The sequence below is a fragment of the Vanacampus margaritifer genome, chromosome 13 (assembly GCF_051991255.1).
Source record: "Vanacampus margaritifer isolate UIUO_Vmar chromosome 13, RoL_Vmar_1.0, whole genome shotgun sequence".
Classification (NCBI taxonomy): domain Eukaryota; kingdom Metazoa; phylum Chordata; class Actinopteri; order Syngnathiformes; family Syngnathidae; genus Vanacampus; species Vanacampus margaritifer.
Window position 1 is genome coordinate 20,392,894 of NC_135444.1, and position 15,421 is coordinate 20,408,314.

At 41.2% G+C, this 15,421-nt stretch overlaps 1 protein-coding gene across 1 annotated transcript; it reads left to right on the forward strand.

The window, feature by feature from the left end:
* The first annotated feature begins 2,734 nt into the window (after positions 1 to 2,734).
* ndnf (neuron-derived neurotrophic factor) lies at positions 2,735 to 14,288 on the forward strand. The gene is made up of 4 exons (XM_077585122.1): positions 2,735 to 3,049; positions 9,037 to 9,240; positions 9,461 to 9,585; positions 11,537 to 14,288. The coding sequence occupies exons 2-4, from the start codon at positions 9,038 to 9,040 to the stop codon at positions 12,919 to 12,921; spliced, it is 1,713 nt and encodes a 570-aa protein (XP_077441248.1). The 5' UTR covers positions 2,735 to 3,049; position 9,037; the 3' UTR covers positions 12,922 to 14,288.
* Positions 14,289 to 15,421: the final 1,133 nt, after the last annotated feature.

Genomic DNA, 15,421 nt, shown 5'->3' on the forward strand with positions numbered 1-15,421 from the left:
ACAGTGACCAATAAATTCCATGATTCTTTTTCATTTGCTATATCAAATCGGGCAACTAAGCCGCAAATAACAGACCTAAAAAAAAGGTGACAACATTTGGAAATACAAAAACATGACAAAAGCAAAAATATTTTATACCTCTGGCAAAACAAATACAGAACAAAAATGTGTAAAGAAAACAATAAGTGAAAAAAAAAATGCAAAAAAAGCACAAAATGTAACAAAACTTGGCAATCAAGTGGTCAAAACACAAACACATGCCAAAAATTGATTGTCTGAAAAACACATTACAAAAATTCAACTTTCAAAAAGCTGGGGGAAAAAAAATAAAATAAATTGTCACAAAAACAAAAAAAAAAAAAAGGACTGACAGAAATAGCCCCCTCAAAAAAAAACATTACCCCCCCCCCCCACACACACACACCACAAAAAAAGACAAAAGCACAACAAAATTGAAAAAAAAAAATCCGACAATATTTGACAAAAATTCTCAATGATATGATAAAAAAAAAAGGGGGGAGGAAAAAAAGTTTAGCAGATGTGATGCTGTGTGGAGCACTGCTGAAGGCAGAGAATGAGGAATGCTGATGGGAAATGTCGGACGAGGACGTCCTGGCTTTGGCCGCCGTGTTTCCTGTTCCGTGTGCCCACCTGGCGGTCAGCAAACAGCTCGTCTGTCAGCGCACGCCAATGACACGACAGCACACAAACACAAACGGGAAAAGCTGTCTTTGTTCTACCGGGGGCCGTTTTGGGGACAAGGCCCTCTCGGAATTGATTCCTTTTCACGGCTTCTCCATACTCAAAATGTTTGTAAATTTCAGCTTCCGATGACACAGCTTCATTTATGCAACGTAAAATTTGATAGACCTGTCAGTCTGGGGGTTCCAAAAGTCATTCTGAGAATATTTTATAGATTTTTTGGGGGAACGGTATGTGTCTCGTTACATCTGGCATAAATGTAACACAGCATTTTCTGGGGATGCTTAGTTGCTTCAGGACCTGGATGACTTGTTGTTATTGATTAACCATGAATTTCTTTACTAGAAAATCCTGAAGGAGAATTTTTGGCCATCAGTTTGTGACCCAAAGCTGAAGGAAATCTTCTGGACAACAATCAAAATTACATCAGAAAGTCAACTAAAATAAATAAATAAATAAAATTTTTGAGTGCAGAATGTCGGCGGAGAAGTCCAAAACTGAATCTAACTGAAACGCTGTGGCAAAACCTTCAAAAAGCCATTGATGTAAAAAATAAAAAAATCTAATAAAAAAATAAAACTCGTGTTGCCGAATTAGATTTAACAACTGCATTCCGTGTTTACTTGTGCCGTCCTTGACTATTATTTAAATTTGTTGATGACGGTAAAACAAAACCAGAAAATGACCCATTTAAGATCCCTCCTGACACAAACTACTCCACGCATTACACTGACAGTCCTCCTACATCCGCTAGATGTCACTATTTCACCAATTTTAGTTGTCTTCCGTCTGCTTCATCAACTTCCCCATGAATACATGGCTAACTTATTATTGACATATTTTTTATCCAAAGTGTTAAAATGTAATTAGAGGAATGCATGTGCATATAGTGGAGTGTGTACACAGAGAACAGGAAAAAGCAGCATCCCATAATTCCACATTGTGTGCCCCCCCCCCCCCCTCCAGCATTGAAAGCACCATTCACTCTTATCTGAGCACAAATATTGACTTACTCGTGTTGCTTTTTGTCTTCCCAGGGAATGATCAACAAGGAGGACACAGTGGGAAGTGGCGCAAACCAAAAAACAATCAAACTGAATTGCTCGGATTCTTCTTGCCAGCTGAAGAAGGCCGAATTTAAGGAGCACAATCATTTGCGCTGAGGAAATCAGTCCACTTTTTACACATAATTTCAGCAATGTATTTGGGTAAAACTAGAAGAATCCCCTGTGAGTTATTCTTGTAAAATTGAAACTTAATTCATGTACAAATTATGGTAATGTCACAACTTTATTATCATTAAAATATTCAATTTATGATAAAATAACTAATATTATTATTTTTGTAAAATAGCAACTTCATACTTTTTGAAAATTAGGAAACATTTGTAACAAAACTAAATAGCAATAGCAATTTAATTTAGTTCATTATTGTAAAACGTTTTTCTTCATTAAACACTTATTCTTCTAAAATTACACATTATTTGTAAATTAGTCCTTGAAAACGACAAACGCATTTTCATAAATTTACAAATATACGTTCCTATTTTTCCTGCCTTTTTAACGTGTCGTCCTCCGTGAGGTTGAAAAAAGTAATTAGCCTAGTTGGGCAAAGCAAGGCGTAGAAAGTACAGGCATCTGTTTTTTAAGAGTAAAAAGTCAAAAAAGATTTCCAATTGCCTACAGATGTCACAAGATAACGGCGATACACTTTCTTTCTGATTAGACAAGGCTATGGCCTGATGAAATGAAGCTCCTCCCCTTATTTTAGTATGAAAGATTAGTATACTAATATGCCACCAGATGGCGCCAATGCAATATTTTCTGTTAGATGAGACAAATAGGCTCTATTTTCATAATAGAGAACCACATGGGGGGAAAAAAAGTTAATTTGACCGTTTTATTAAGGCAAATAAACCCTCTGCTATTCATAGTCAGAAAAATCTATTTAAATCTAGTAATGGAGTATTCTTACTTGAGTAGCCGCCATCAGTGGTGTAGGGTTAGGATACTTCCTCATGTCACCACTTTCTCTCTTTCCACGAGTGGGCTGGCGCGTCCAATCCGCTGGAGGTCTCCGGAGCGGCGGGGGAGGGACGCGCGCATGCATGCGGGATACCCTCTCACCCTCTCACTCGCTCCTGGAGCTCATTTTGGCGCTGGCTCCCACGCAGGCACACACACCACACGAGAGAGCAGGACACAGCGACCCTGAGAGAGGGAGAGAGTCAATGTGAGAGCGAGAGAGAAAGAGAGAGGACTACTTGCCCGCGAACAGAACTTTTTCTTCAGTGGAGCTGCAGCACAACATCCATCGGAACACGGCAAGCTGCTGGTTATTTCAAAAGGTAACTTTCGTCTTCTTTGCATCTATGATGCGTTCAAACGACTTCTTCTCGTGGGACGTCCCCCCCCCTCCCCAGCTTTTCCCTTGTGCTCGTTCAAAGAGAGGAGAGAAGAGAGGAAGTGGCTTCTTTTGTTTTTTATTATTTTGTGCGGTTTGCATCCCTGGGATCAGTTAAAAAAAAAAGTTTTAAAGAATCAAGACGCGGCTCGCACGCAAACTTTGCAGTGGACTCTAAAAGCAACATTAAGTGTTTTCATTCAATCGAGAAGTCTAAACGCAACGCGAGTGTTTTGAATCACAATTGTTGGCAAGAACTGCTCGCTGTTTGAATTGCGGAGCCTGAACACAGCACTAAGTGTTTTTCATTCAAGACAAAAAATGACAGTTCAATTGAGCATCCTGAATGCATCAAAAGTGCTTAAATTTAAAATAAAATAAAATTAATCTTGCTGTTTATTTGCGGACAATGAATGCAACACCAGTGTTTTGACTCATTGTTCGTCATTATTTAAAAAAAAAAAATTGTTTAATTTTCTTGCAAAGTTTGAAATGCAGACCCTGAATGAAACGCATTCAAGAAATGACTTAGTTGAATTGATGAGCATGAACGCACCACTAGTATTCTAATTTATTATTTAATCATTTTGATTTCAATTTGCACATAAAAGTCGACTTGTCGACCCTGAATGCACCGCTAGTGTTTTAAGTAAATAAATCCTCTTGTGGGTTTGTGGACACTGAACGCAACACTAGTGTTTTTCTGTTTTAACTAAAGAAATGACATTAGTACATTGCAGACCCTGAACACACCATTCATCCATCTAATGTTTTTAATTAAATCCAAAAGGTACCTTTTTTGACCTTTGAACCCTGAAGGCAACATTAGTGTTCTAATTGATGAAATCGCCCTGTTCTAAACCGGCATTAAAAATTCAGAATTCCGGACCCTGAATGCAACATTTTATGCAATAAATTCAAACTTTGAATGGGGGACCCTAAATGCACCATGAGTTACTGATTCATGGAAATGGCTGTGTTATTATTTTACACTTGTAGGGTTTAGTACATCCGTCTCACGTTTTTTCTCTGGGTTTTCCGGATTCCTCCCACATTCCACAAACATTCATGGTAGTTTAATTGAAGACTCTAAATTGTCCGTGGTTAAGAATGTGAGTGTGGATGCTTGTTTGTTTATATGTGCCTTTGCGACTGACCAGTTCTGGGTGCACCCTACCCCTCGCTCAAAGCAATGTCGCCATCTACAGGGATCTTTTAGTCATGACAGTAATTTGTGAATCTGAATTCCACAGACAAGGCGTGAAGGCAACTGATAAGTGAACTGTATAGTCCACTACACCAACATCCCACCATAGTGGTTATGAAGTACAGCGTCAGGACTCATTCCCTACACCCTAAACACCACAAATAGATTTCTACTGCACATTTTATGGCACTATGAAGTCCACTATATAAAATTCCCAGTGATTAGGGAGTAGGAAATGAGTAACTGATATGTGGTAGGTTGCATGGGCGGGTGGGAGAGGAGGCACTAGCGAGGGTGTTGGTGGGGGGGTGTTGGGGTTAAACTGTGAATAAGTGAGTTTAGTAGCGGGGGTGAGGCCACAATGAATGATGAACAACAAAAAAAAAAAGAGAAAGTGTTGAAATGGAAAGGTCCGCACGGCATAGCGTAACTAAAGCCACATTTGCATATGAAAACTTGCGGCTGAAAGAAATTCCGACAGTGTTGCTGCTGTTATTGTCGATCGGGCCTAAGCGCTATTGCCGAAATCAGTCATTCTCTAAGTGCGAAGAATCACTGGATTAAATGTCACAACTATGCATAATGTTAGTGTTTTAATCCAGGATGCAGTTCAAATGAATTTAACTTTATAGTACAGCACGTGTTTTGAATAACAGTTTTTCTTATTTAGGTACAATTTTACATTTTACATACATGTCACATACATCGATTTTAAATAAAGTTGTATAGCTAGATCCATAAAACCATTGGGTATGATGTGTTATGCTTTGGATCATGTGCTTTTCCTAATTAGACCGTTAGATAAATGTAGAACATACAATGCGGTATCCTTTAGATGGATGAATTATCCATCTCCCTCCCAAGCCTCGTTCCCGCCAGTCATGGAGCAGAGTTTAGAAGTCAAAGTGTATTTTTTTTCCCACAAGGCTTCCCCTTGCATGGCCCTTTGGGGAAGACTTTCTTTCCCATGGGCCATCTTCCCTTGGCCGAGGCCACAAAGCCACCACATCACTCGGATGTCCCTCCCTCATGCCTCCCTTTCTTGCATGAATTTTTCAGAAAAAAAAGCTGAACAGAAAAATGTGTCAAAAATATGTTACAAGAAGTAAAAAATGTCAACAACAAAAATCTGCCACAAAATGGCTTAATAAATAACAAAAATGTGTCCAATGCTCATTAAAATTACAAAAATGTTTAAAAAAAAAGAGAAAAAAAACAGACAAAAATACATACAAAACAAACTGTAAAAAAAATCTGGCAACCCCCCTCCCCTCAAATATGTGATAAACCTTTTCCCTTTCTCCCATCCCTGAATGACATTTTGTCGGCAGCTGACCCCACTGGCTCAACATTCCAGGATGCGGCGCTAAGTGCAGAGCAGGGGAAGGAAAATGGGCTCGCGCTATCTCGCTCGTGACCGCCTGGAAAACTCCGGAGCTGCCATGGATGATTGTTTTGGATGGCAGGGAGACAGCCATGATGCCAAGAAATGCAACCGCCAAGTCGTACGCTGTATTGGATCTTGAAGCCTTACTTAGTGTTCTTTTTTAAAGTGGGTTAAGGAGTATTCAAGAGTAGCGGACTTGCTTTGGAAGCCCCTCATCTTCCTCCAAACAGTACAAAGGCCCCCGCAGAGCCACCGTAAAATGTCTTTATTTGACTTGAAATCAAACTGTATTTTTATTTCGTTAATGAATTCCATGTGGCCGAGAGCAGCTCGCGTTTTCATCCTGATGAGGAGCCGGAGGGAGAGATGAAGTGACAGAGGTGGGGGCAGAGCCACTTTGTTAGTATGGTAAAACGGACGAAATGAGACAAAAAGCTACCAAAAATGTAAGGAAGAAATTTTTCTCAAAATAATAATAATAAAAAAAACTGGCAAAATATATTTTTTAAAAAAAAAAGGCAAAACTTGGGCAAATAAACAAAACAAACAAATAAATTAACAAAAAAATAATATGAGGAGCAAGTGAAAAAAAACATGACCCAAAAAATCGAGCCAAAAACAAACTAAAAAATATCAAAGGTTTGATAAAAATTGAGAAAAAGAAACTGACACAAACCTGGTACAACTGGAAAAAATATATTTAAAAAGCAACAAAAGTTTACATTAATGTGACAAAAAACTAAAAAAAAGACACAAAAAAGAGGCAAAATTTGGATCAAAAATGGGGAAGAAATGGCAAATATGACAAAATGACACGACAAAACCGAATATACAGTAAATGTGCCAAAACGTATAGAAAAAGTAAAAAACAAAAAAGTTCTCAAAAATGAAAAAAACAAAAAAGTTCTCAAAAATGAAAAAAAAAAACCTAGCAAAAATGTGACAAAACTTAGACAAATAAAAATTGACAAACCAACCAAAAATACAACACCTAGCCCTGAAATTTGACAAACTGAAAGCAATATATAAATAAATAAATAAATAAATAAATACTCAAACCTGATAAAAATTGTGTAAAACAGAAGTAGCCTGTGTGGTAGCGGTTGCATGACCTCATATTTCGATAAAGCCGATACTAATGTGATGGAAGTCAGCTTGACGTCGATTGGACCCCGATGACATAATTGAGTTTTTTTCACTAATCAAGAACATCACAGGATGATCTGTTACAGCTGACACTTTATTGTGGTGCGCCTGCCAGAGGGTGGGGTGGGGGTCGGGGGGGGGGTGCAGGAGATCCTCATTTTATTATAATCATTGCGTAACTCGTAAAGTCGACTACTGTGTGGTATGCTTCTGATCACGAGTTCTTCCTTTTCGTCAACTAAAGACGCTTTTGCCTTTTTGAATGCCCTTTCCCCGCCCCCCCACCAAACTATCATCATGCAGTCATTGCTACAACGTAGATCACACGTTCCAGATGCAATTATTTTGTTATTATGTCACGCAATGACAGTGTGTGTATGTGTGCGTGTGCGTGACCATGTTGACATAATAGTGTATCTCAGCACGGCTGCTCCGCACGTGTGCTCGTGTGTGTGTGTTTCCTAATGATGATGACATCATGACACTGAAGGCACAAATCTTAATGTGACAGGATGTGACATAGGCGCTAAAAGTGAAAACATTTGACTAGAGTGTTATGAAAGCCTTATTTCTTCTTCCTTCCTTCCTGTCTTTGACATACAAATATGAAAATAGCAAAGCCCTCCGGAATGTCTTTACATCTTGTTTTTTTCTAGCTTTACATTAATTTGACTTCCAACATGAGTAGGAGATGAGAGGTGTAGTTGCTGTGGTATGCTTTGGATCAGGAGGCGTTCCTTTTAGTTAGCTAGTTAATTGCTCATTTTTAAACTGCTCTTAACATACTTGTCGGTACAAAAAGTGATGTTTTGCTGTATGTGTGTGGTCAGCAAGAGAGAGGCTGCTTGGTTGTTGTTTTTTGTTTTTTTTTGGTTGGGTTTTTGGTTGGTTGCATGGGTCGTTTAAAGGACACGGCGTAGATGGCGGTAAAGTATCTGGCTAATCTGCAGCCATTACGCTGATTAAATCGCCAGGGATTTGAGCGTTCCCATCAACTGCAATCAATGGCTCCAAAATCAATAGGACATGCGAGATCCTCTCAGCAGCACGCCCATCTGTGCGCCAACAAAAACGTCAATAAATGTTAAACGACACGGATTTGGGGGATTTTTTAAAAATGTATTATTAAGCGGTTTATGAACCTGCTGTGGTTTCCCTTCTTCACGCATCCGTGTTTTAAAATTTAATCCCTCCGTCCGCTTGGTCGCTCGCCATCCTTTCACTTTTTATCTGTCACGCGATAGCTAATCTGTCACTCGCGTTTAGCGTTAAGTAAGGTCTCGCATCCGCAAGGCAAAAAAATAAATAAAATACAAATTAAGAGACCATTGCAAAATTACAGTTGATCCGATTTTCCTCTTTATAGACATATGTTAGAGTATAACCAACATTTTTGTCATTCTATGTACTACTGATAACAAACATTGTTACCAGTCACTTGGAGAATATTTTTGCACAAAATGAAAAATTGCCAAAATAACAAAAAGGTCGAGTATTTCTTTGGTCTCTTAAATTTCTTGCAGAGTGTATATACAGTGATACCTTGACGTACGAGTGCCCCAATTTACATATTCAAGTTATCGCTCAGTCAACTTTCTGCTTTGTGTTGCAAGCAAAAATTTGACGTGCGAGTGACCTTGAGTGAAACAACAACAAAAGAAAAACGGAGTAGCCAAAATTGTCACTTTTGTTCAAAAATTTTTTTTTTCAAGTCCCACATTTATGTCATCTTTTTATGCTTTTGTATAAGTAATAAAAACAGAAAAAACTACAGCTACAGCTACGTGTCCTAACATGGTACATACCATAAGTTATTTATCCAACGCAACTATGCTTCATTACTGCTTTTTAAAAAATAGATTTTTGTACTATAAAAAAAACAACTGAAGCTATAGCCATCTTAGCATGTGCCTGAAGTAGCGTTAGCTTAGCTCGCGTTGAACTAAAGGATAGAAAAATTAACTAAAAAGGAAAAAGTGCTTGAATTGTTATCTTGAAATATTTTTGGGTACAAAAACGTTAAAGCCTAATTAAATACACAGTTACTGTTAGTTATCATAATTTATTATGAGACATGCTAGCTGTTGTTAGCATTGCTCTATCGAGAGTGAAGCTAAAATTGCTGAAGCTAACATGAAGTGAGTGAATCAAGGTAATGTAAATTGACAAATATCATTTGTTTGTGTTCCAGGATGAGGCAGTGTAAAGGATGGAGTAGTGGGCTGCTGCTGCTGGTTCTACTGGGGGTTCTGGGGACTCTGGCGCAGAAGCTACCCACACGAGATGAGGGACTTTTCCAGATGCAAATCCGAGACAAATCTATCTTCCACGACTCATCCGTTATTCCCGATGGAGCAGAGATCAGTGGCTACCTCTTCAGAGACACGCCCAAAAGGTAAGAATCACAAAATAACCTCGGCAACATTGTTTTGAAGCACCCAACATTGTGGAGCAAGCACATTCGTGTAATGTAAATCAACTTTAACGCTGTGCGGGTTTACAACAAGATCAATCATTTATCTGAGAGACATGTTGACATGCCTGGCTTGGTGCTGTGGTTCAGTACTTGATTTGACGCCAAAATCTGACGCTGGTACTGGTAATGGTTCCCCCAGGTACTACTTTGTGGTGGAAGAAGACAACACGCCACTGTCGGTTACGGTGACTCCGTGCGACGCGCCGCTGGAGTGGACACTGACGCTGCAGGAGCTGCCCGAGGAGGCTAGCGGCGAGGCGTCAGGTAATGGACCAGGAGGACCGCGAACGGGCCTTAATGAGTAGTTTGATGTGGAAAAGTGTGTGTGTTGGCCGGGTTTTCATTAAGTCGCTCCGTCTGACCGCTTGTGGGCCGGCATGCCTTTAATTTGAGACTCGGTGCGCGTGAATTAAAGCCATTACGTCCCTTTACTTAGGCCGCCCTCATCGTTTCATGTTGGGTCCCACTTTGTCTGTCTGTCTGTCTGTGTCCTGCTTCCCTCCTCTTAAAAGTCTAACTAGAAACCTAAAGTATCCTCCAGTTCTTTTTGTTTGATGCTGAGGCATCACAAAAGCTTTTACCAACGATACCAATACTTTCATACTTTGCCAGTGATACTGGCACAAACCTTTGCCATTGATAACTGACTGTAGCGTTTCTGTATTGTCAGCGACAGAGACAGTAATAGGATACTTTTCTATATCGCAAAGCTTTTCTACCAATAACTTTTCTTTGTCATCTTTATGGATACTACACCAATATTTCGACAACGAAACTGGTAGTATCATGATACTTTACCATTGATACAAATACTATCATGTAGGCTTTACATGATCAGGATATTTGGGGCCGAACACGATCACAGATCAGCGAGTTGAAAAAAAAAATAATAATAATTCCGGTCACTGATCCGATCATAAGACGGAGCAATACCTCTATTTAAATACCGGTAACTTATTTATTTACTGTATACAAAAACAAAAAAAAAAGAGGCTTTACAAGATCGCGTTTTTTTGCGGCCAATCAGCGAGTTGTACAAAAATGATAGTCAATCTCCCATTCAATCAAAAGATGTAGAAATAAATCTAATTAAAGAACTTGCATATTTACAGTCTCAATAGCTAAAATCCACGTATAATTGACGCCCATGCCATTGCCAATGACACCGATATTTTCACTATAGTTTGACAACATTGTAGATATTACCACCATATTTTGCAAACCATACGACTAGTATACTATAGTACTTTTAATGCGAGCAGTGTAGATAGTATCATGATACTTGTACATATCACCACTGTGCCAACAATACAAATAGTATCACGATACTTGGCCAAGTTACAGATATTAGTACCAGTACTTTGACTGGGCATCTGAAAATAAAAGACTCTCTAAGCTTGGGTTGTCCAAAGTCCAGTTTGTGAATTTGCCAACCGCCACATACTGTATACTAAAAAATACCTTTGACATGGCCCTCCATGCTATTTTAAAAAGAAAGAAGTGCGGGATAGTATTGGGGGGTTAGTGAGGGCTCTCTGTGCGACATAAGCATCTAAATGGTAATATACGTGAACACCTGGACGGATGTCACGTCAAACCTCAGCCAGATGATTTATTGCTCGCATTCACTGTCAAGGACTTGTTCCTGGCATCAAAAGTAGCAGAGTTGCTTCCGTAAGTGGCGCAACCATTTCAAAATTGGACTGGGGAGTTTGTTCTCATGGCTGTGCTGGGAGCAGATCACTGGAGCGTTAATTTTTAGTACACCGCCGAGAACACTCTCTGGTTGTCAAACATAATATTATGGTTTCTCTTGCAAGAGCTTGAACTGTTTCCGAAGCCACAAGGCGCTCCTTTGTAGCCAAGGCCAAGTCAACGGCCGGCCGGCGCTGTGATCTTTTTGGGATGTTTGCAGTGAAAACACGACGGGCGTGTTTGTGGATAATTGTACGCGTGAAGCTTTCCTCGTCGTCTCACTGCATCCAACCTTCAAAACCCTCACATCAGCGATACCAAAAGTATCAAGATAGTTTGCCAACAACACTGATGGTATCGCGAGACTTTGCCAACAATGTTTTGTCAATGATATCAAGATTATGTAGTTATCATGTATACGGTTTGATGTTAAACTGCCAACAATACCGATGGTGTCAATCAACTTTGCCAATGATATGGACCGGGTCACTAAACCTTGTTGTGCCTGTGTTGTTTTCAGGGGAGCCTGAGCCATTGGACCAACAGAAGCAGCAGGTGACGGTGGACGAGGGCACGGAGCTGTTCACCTACAAGGGCAACGATGTGGAGTCCTACGTAGCCACCAGCACGCCATCCGGCCTCTACCAGTTGGAGCTGTTGTCCACCGAAAAGGACAGCAACTTCAAGGTGTACGCCTCCACCACACCAGAGTCCGACCAGCCCTACCCGGAGCTGCCCTACGACCCACGCGTGGATGTGACCTCGCTGGGTCGCACCACGGTCACCCTGGCCTGGAAGCCCACGCCCACCGGCTTCCTGATGGGCCAGCCGGTGCAGTACTGCGTGGTCATCAACAAGGAGCACAACTTCAAGAGCATGTGTGCCGCCGAGGCCAAGATCGGCGCCGACGACGCCTTCATGCTCGCGCCCAAGCCGGGCAGGGACTTCAGTCCGTTTGACTTTGCCCACTTCGGCTTCGTCCCGCCCGGCAAAGATCGAGGCCTGATGAGCAACAAGATCTCGCGGGCGTACCCGCCCAAGCCTAAAATGTCGGACATTCACAAGTTGTGCATCGGAAACAAAAACATCTTCACCGTCTCCGACCTAAAGCCTGACACGCAGTACTACTTTGACGTGTTCGCCGTCAACTCGGCTACCAACACTAGCACGGCCTACGTGGGCACGTTTGCCCGCACCAAGGAGGAAGCCCGGCAGAAGACGATGGAGCTCAAGGATGGCAAAGTGTCAGATGTGTTCATCAAGAGAAAAGGAAGCAAGTTCCTTCGCTTCGCCCCCGTGTCCTCGCACCAGCGGGTGACGCTTTTCGTGCACGCCTGCTTGGACTCTGTGCAGGTGCAGGTGAGGCGCGACGGCAAGCTGCTGCTCTCGCAAAACGTGGAGGGCGTGCGACAGTTCCAACTGCGCGGCAAGCCCAAGGCCAAGTACCTGATCCGCCTGCGGGGAAGCCGCAAGGGCGCCTCCACCCTGAAGGTGCTGGCCACCACCCGAGCCGGCAGCAAGCAGCCTTTCCCGTCCCTGCCCGAGGACACCCGCATCAAAGCCTTCGACAAGCTTCGAACCTGCTCCTCCGTCACCGTGGCCTGGTTGGGAACGCAAGAGCGAAACAAATACTGCGTCTACCGCAAGGAAGTGGCCGACGACTACGGCGAGGAGCAGAGGCGGCGTGAGCAGAACCGCTGCGCCGAGCCCGAGACGCGGCGCAAGTCGGAGAAGGTCCTGTGCAAGTACTTCTACAGCCCCAACCTGCAGAAGGCGGTGACCACGGAGACGGTGGCGGGGCTGGAGCCCGGGAAGAGCTACCTGCTGGACGTCTACGTGGTGGCGCACAGCGGCCACTCAGTCAAGTACCAGAGCAAACTGGTGAAAACGAGGAAGTACTGCTAAAAATGACTACGCACAGAGGAAGAAATCTATTATAAATATATATATGGAATACGTTTATTTAACTCTTTGAAAGATATACAGACTGACTACTCACTTGCGGCGGAAGACGGAACTGTTGCTGGAGACATCCACCTGTATATTTATGTTGACATTTCCCCTCCGCCTTGTGAGCAGGCTTGTCTTTCATCGTCGCTGCATGACTCTTGACTATCGGAAATCAAAAAAAACAAAAAAGTGACTGATTATTTTGGTACCTGTTTTATTTATGGAACATATACAAACAAAAGTAAAGTCACATCTACGAGTTCTGACGGTGGGGGTTCGAATATGGGCATTCCTGTGTGGAATTAGAATCTGTACTTTTTTTTTTTTCAATTGCATTTGAAACAGTTTTTTACACAAGAATCTGTACTTCGACTTACAGAGTGTGACTACGTTTGCCATCAGTGCACGTCACAATCAACCTGGACCACGATCGTGATTCATCAAATGATCCATCCGTCTGTATTATATCAAAGACAAATGTGTTTTAAGTGTTATTGTACAGTGTTCCCTTACTATGTCGCAGATTTTTAAGCAATCATTTTTCTTGTACTGTATAATTACTTCTTGTGATGCCCTTGCATGTGGGAAAGGACAGCCACAGTTGCCGATGCACTTTTCAGCCATCAATTCAAAGCTGGGAGAACAGCAAAACCTAAACGCTGCTGCTGTCGGCCACAGCTCACACAAAGACACTCAGATGGAGACTCGGCAATACGTTACAATATGTACGGTATTTTGTGTACATTTTATTTTTTTGTCTTTAAATTTGTACAATGTGTTTAAAAAGTGTTTTAATAAGTTCATGTGTTCAAAGTGTGTTAAGGGTAAAACTATAACAAAGATATCTTTTATATGCTTTCTCTATATTGCAGATATTGACCTGTTGTGAACGTGTCCACACAAAAAAAACATCATATTTTCATTTGAAAACAAACAATTAAGAAAATAATCAGTCACTTTTTAATTTGATGATTTTCGCTGGCCAAATGAAAATAGAAGGAATGATCCACGGATTGAGGACGCCATCTTGTACAGACCTCTCGCTGCCTATTGTCCACCAAGACTTTTAAATTATTTTATACTTTTTCTCTGTGTGTTTCACTTGATGAAGTGTTACCATGACATTCCCTCGTGTAATCGCTCTCTTGTAACTGTGTCCCGTGCTTGGCGATGTTGTGTTATTATCACTGTATCAATGTGCGTGTGTGTTTGTGTGTGCCATGGCCTGAATGTGTGCGCGAGTGTGTGTCATGAGTACAGAGTTGTCCTGCCAATATTCATGTACATAAACACTAAATATAGAAGACGTAATCTCTGTGTCACCCCGGGTGTCGTGTTCTTTTCGTCCGAGCACAATCGAGATAAAAGTGCCTCATGTGATAGACCGTAGAGACATTTGAAACAATCACAATTATGCTGACAGACTAGTAAACTTGACCGTCTACAAGTTGAACAACAGTTTTTTGTAATCGCGTATATTCTTGTAATTATCCATATGCAGTAATTTAAGCCACTCACTCAGTAGCACCCCTTGAGAAGTTAGCCCGCAAACTATTTTACCTATCAAAATTAAATTTGGTTGGTATAATAAAATACCTGTATACATAAAAATGTTGAGAAACCATGCTGCAAATCGAACAGGAAATCAGCCATTTTGGTTTGAATCGGCAATTTTTCACTCTGTAACATGAACAGTTTTTCCCCGCCAGCACCATTTTCACCAGTTAACGTTAAATTGGGTGGACTTTTGTGCTATAACATGACAAACAAAAAACTTTCAAGGACCCATTTTGGAAATTTAACAGTGAGTCAGCCATTTTGGTTTGAAGCAGCCATTTCTTACTCTGTAATGTCCCTTTAGAAAGTTAGTCGACCACATTAGAGGGTATAGGAAAGCCAGCTCGGCAATTTAGTGTTGCCCATCTTTCTCGGATACTGACTTCCAATTGGGGTTTGTTTGGTTGAACTTCCTAGTAGGAGTTTGTCAAAGTATGAGCGCTATAATTTAACTGCCCCAAAATGGCTGCTTCAAACCACACTATCCGACTTCCTGTTCAATTTCTAGCATGGGTCCTTGAAACTTTTTTATGCATCTTACAACATGATTTTATGTTGGTAGGTGGAACTTGTGTTGGTGGCATTTTTCTCTCTAAGTTTTTGTGGTTGAAAATGCGATCAAACTTTGAAGTCATGGGCTGCTCCTATTGGTCGGTGTAGGCCAGGGGTGTCCAAACTATGGCCCGGGGGCCTGCGGCATAAAAATGACATATGACATGGCCGCAAGGCTCGTTAATTTTTTGTTATTTTTTAATGTGGAGGTGGGCAGTGTGAGAAAGGAGTGTGCCCAAAAAAAATAGGTTTCACTATACTGCTAATAAATTGGATTATATACTGTAGAGCTTTGCTAGATAGCTACTTTGTATGCAAAGATACTAATAAAGTATTTATAATGAAA

Bases quoted from the DNA above. Each gene is read 5' to 3' on its own strand.
- ndnf (XM_077585122.1), top strand. From the start codon at position 9,038: ATGAGGCAGTGTAAAGGATGGAGTAGTGGGCTGCTGCTGCTGGTTCTA. The intron at 9,241-9,460 runs GTAAGAATCACA...TGGTTCCCCCAG, and splicing joins TTCAGAGACACGCCCAAAAG to GTACTACTTTGTGGTGGAAG. The intron at 9,586-11,536 runs GTAATGGACCAG...TGTTGTTTTCAG, and splicing joins GGCTAGCGGCGAGGCGTCAG to GGGAGCCTGAGCCATTGGAC.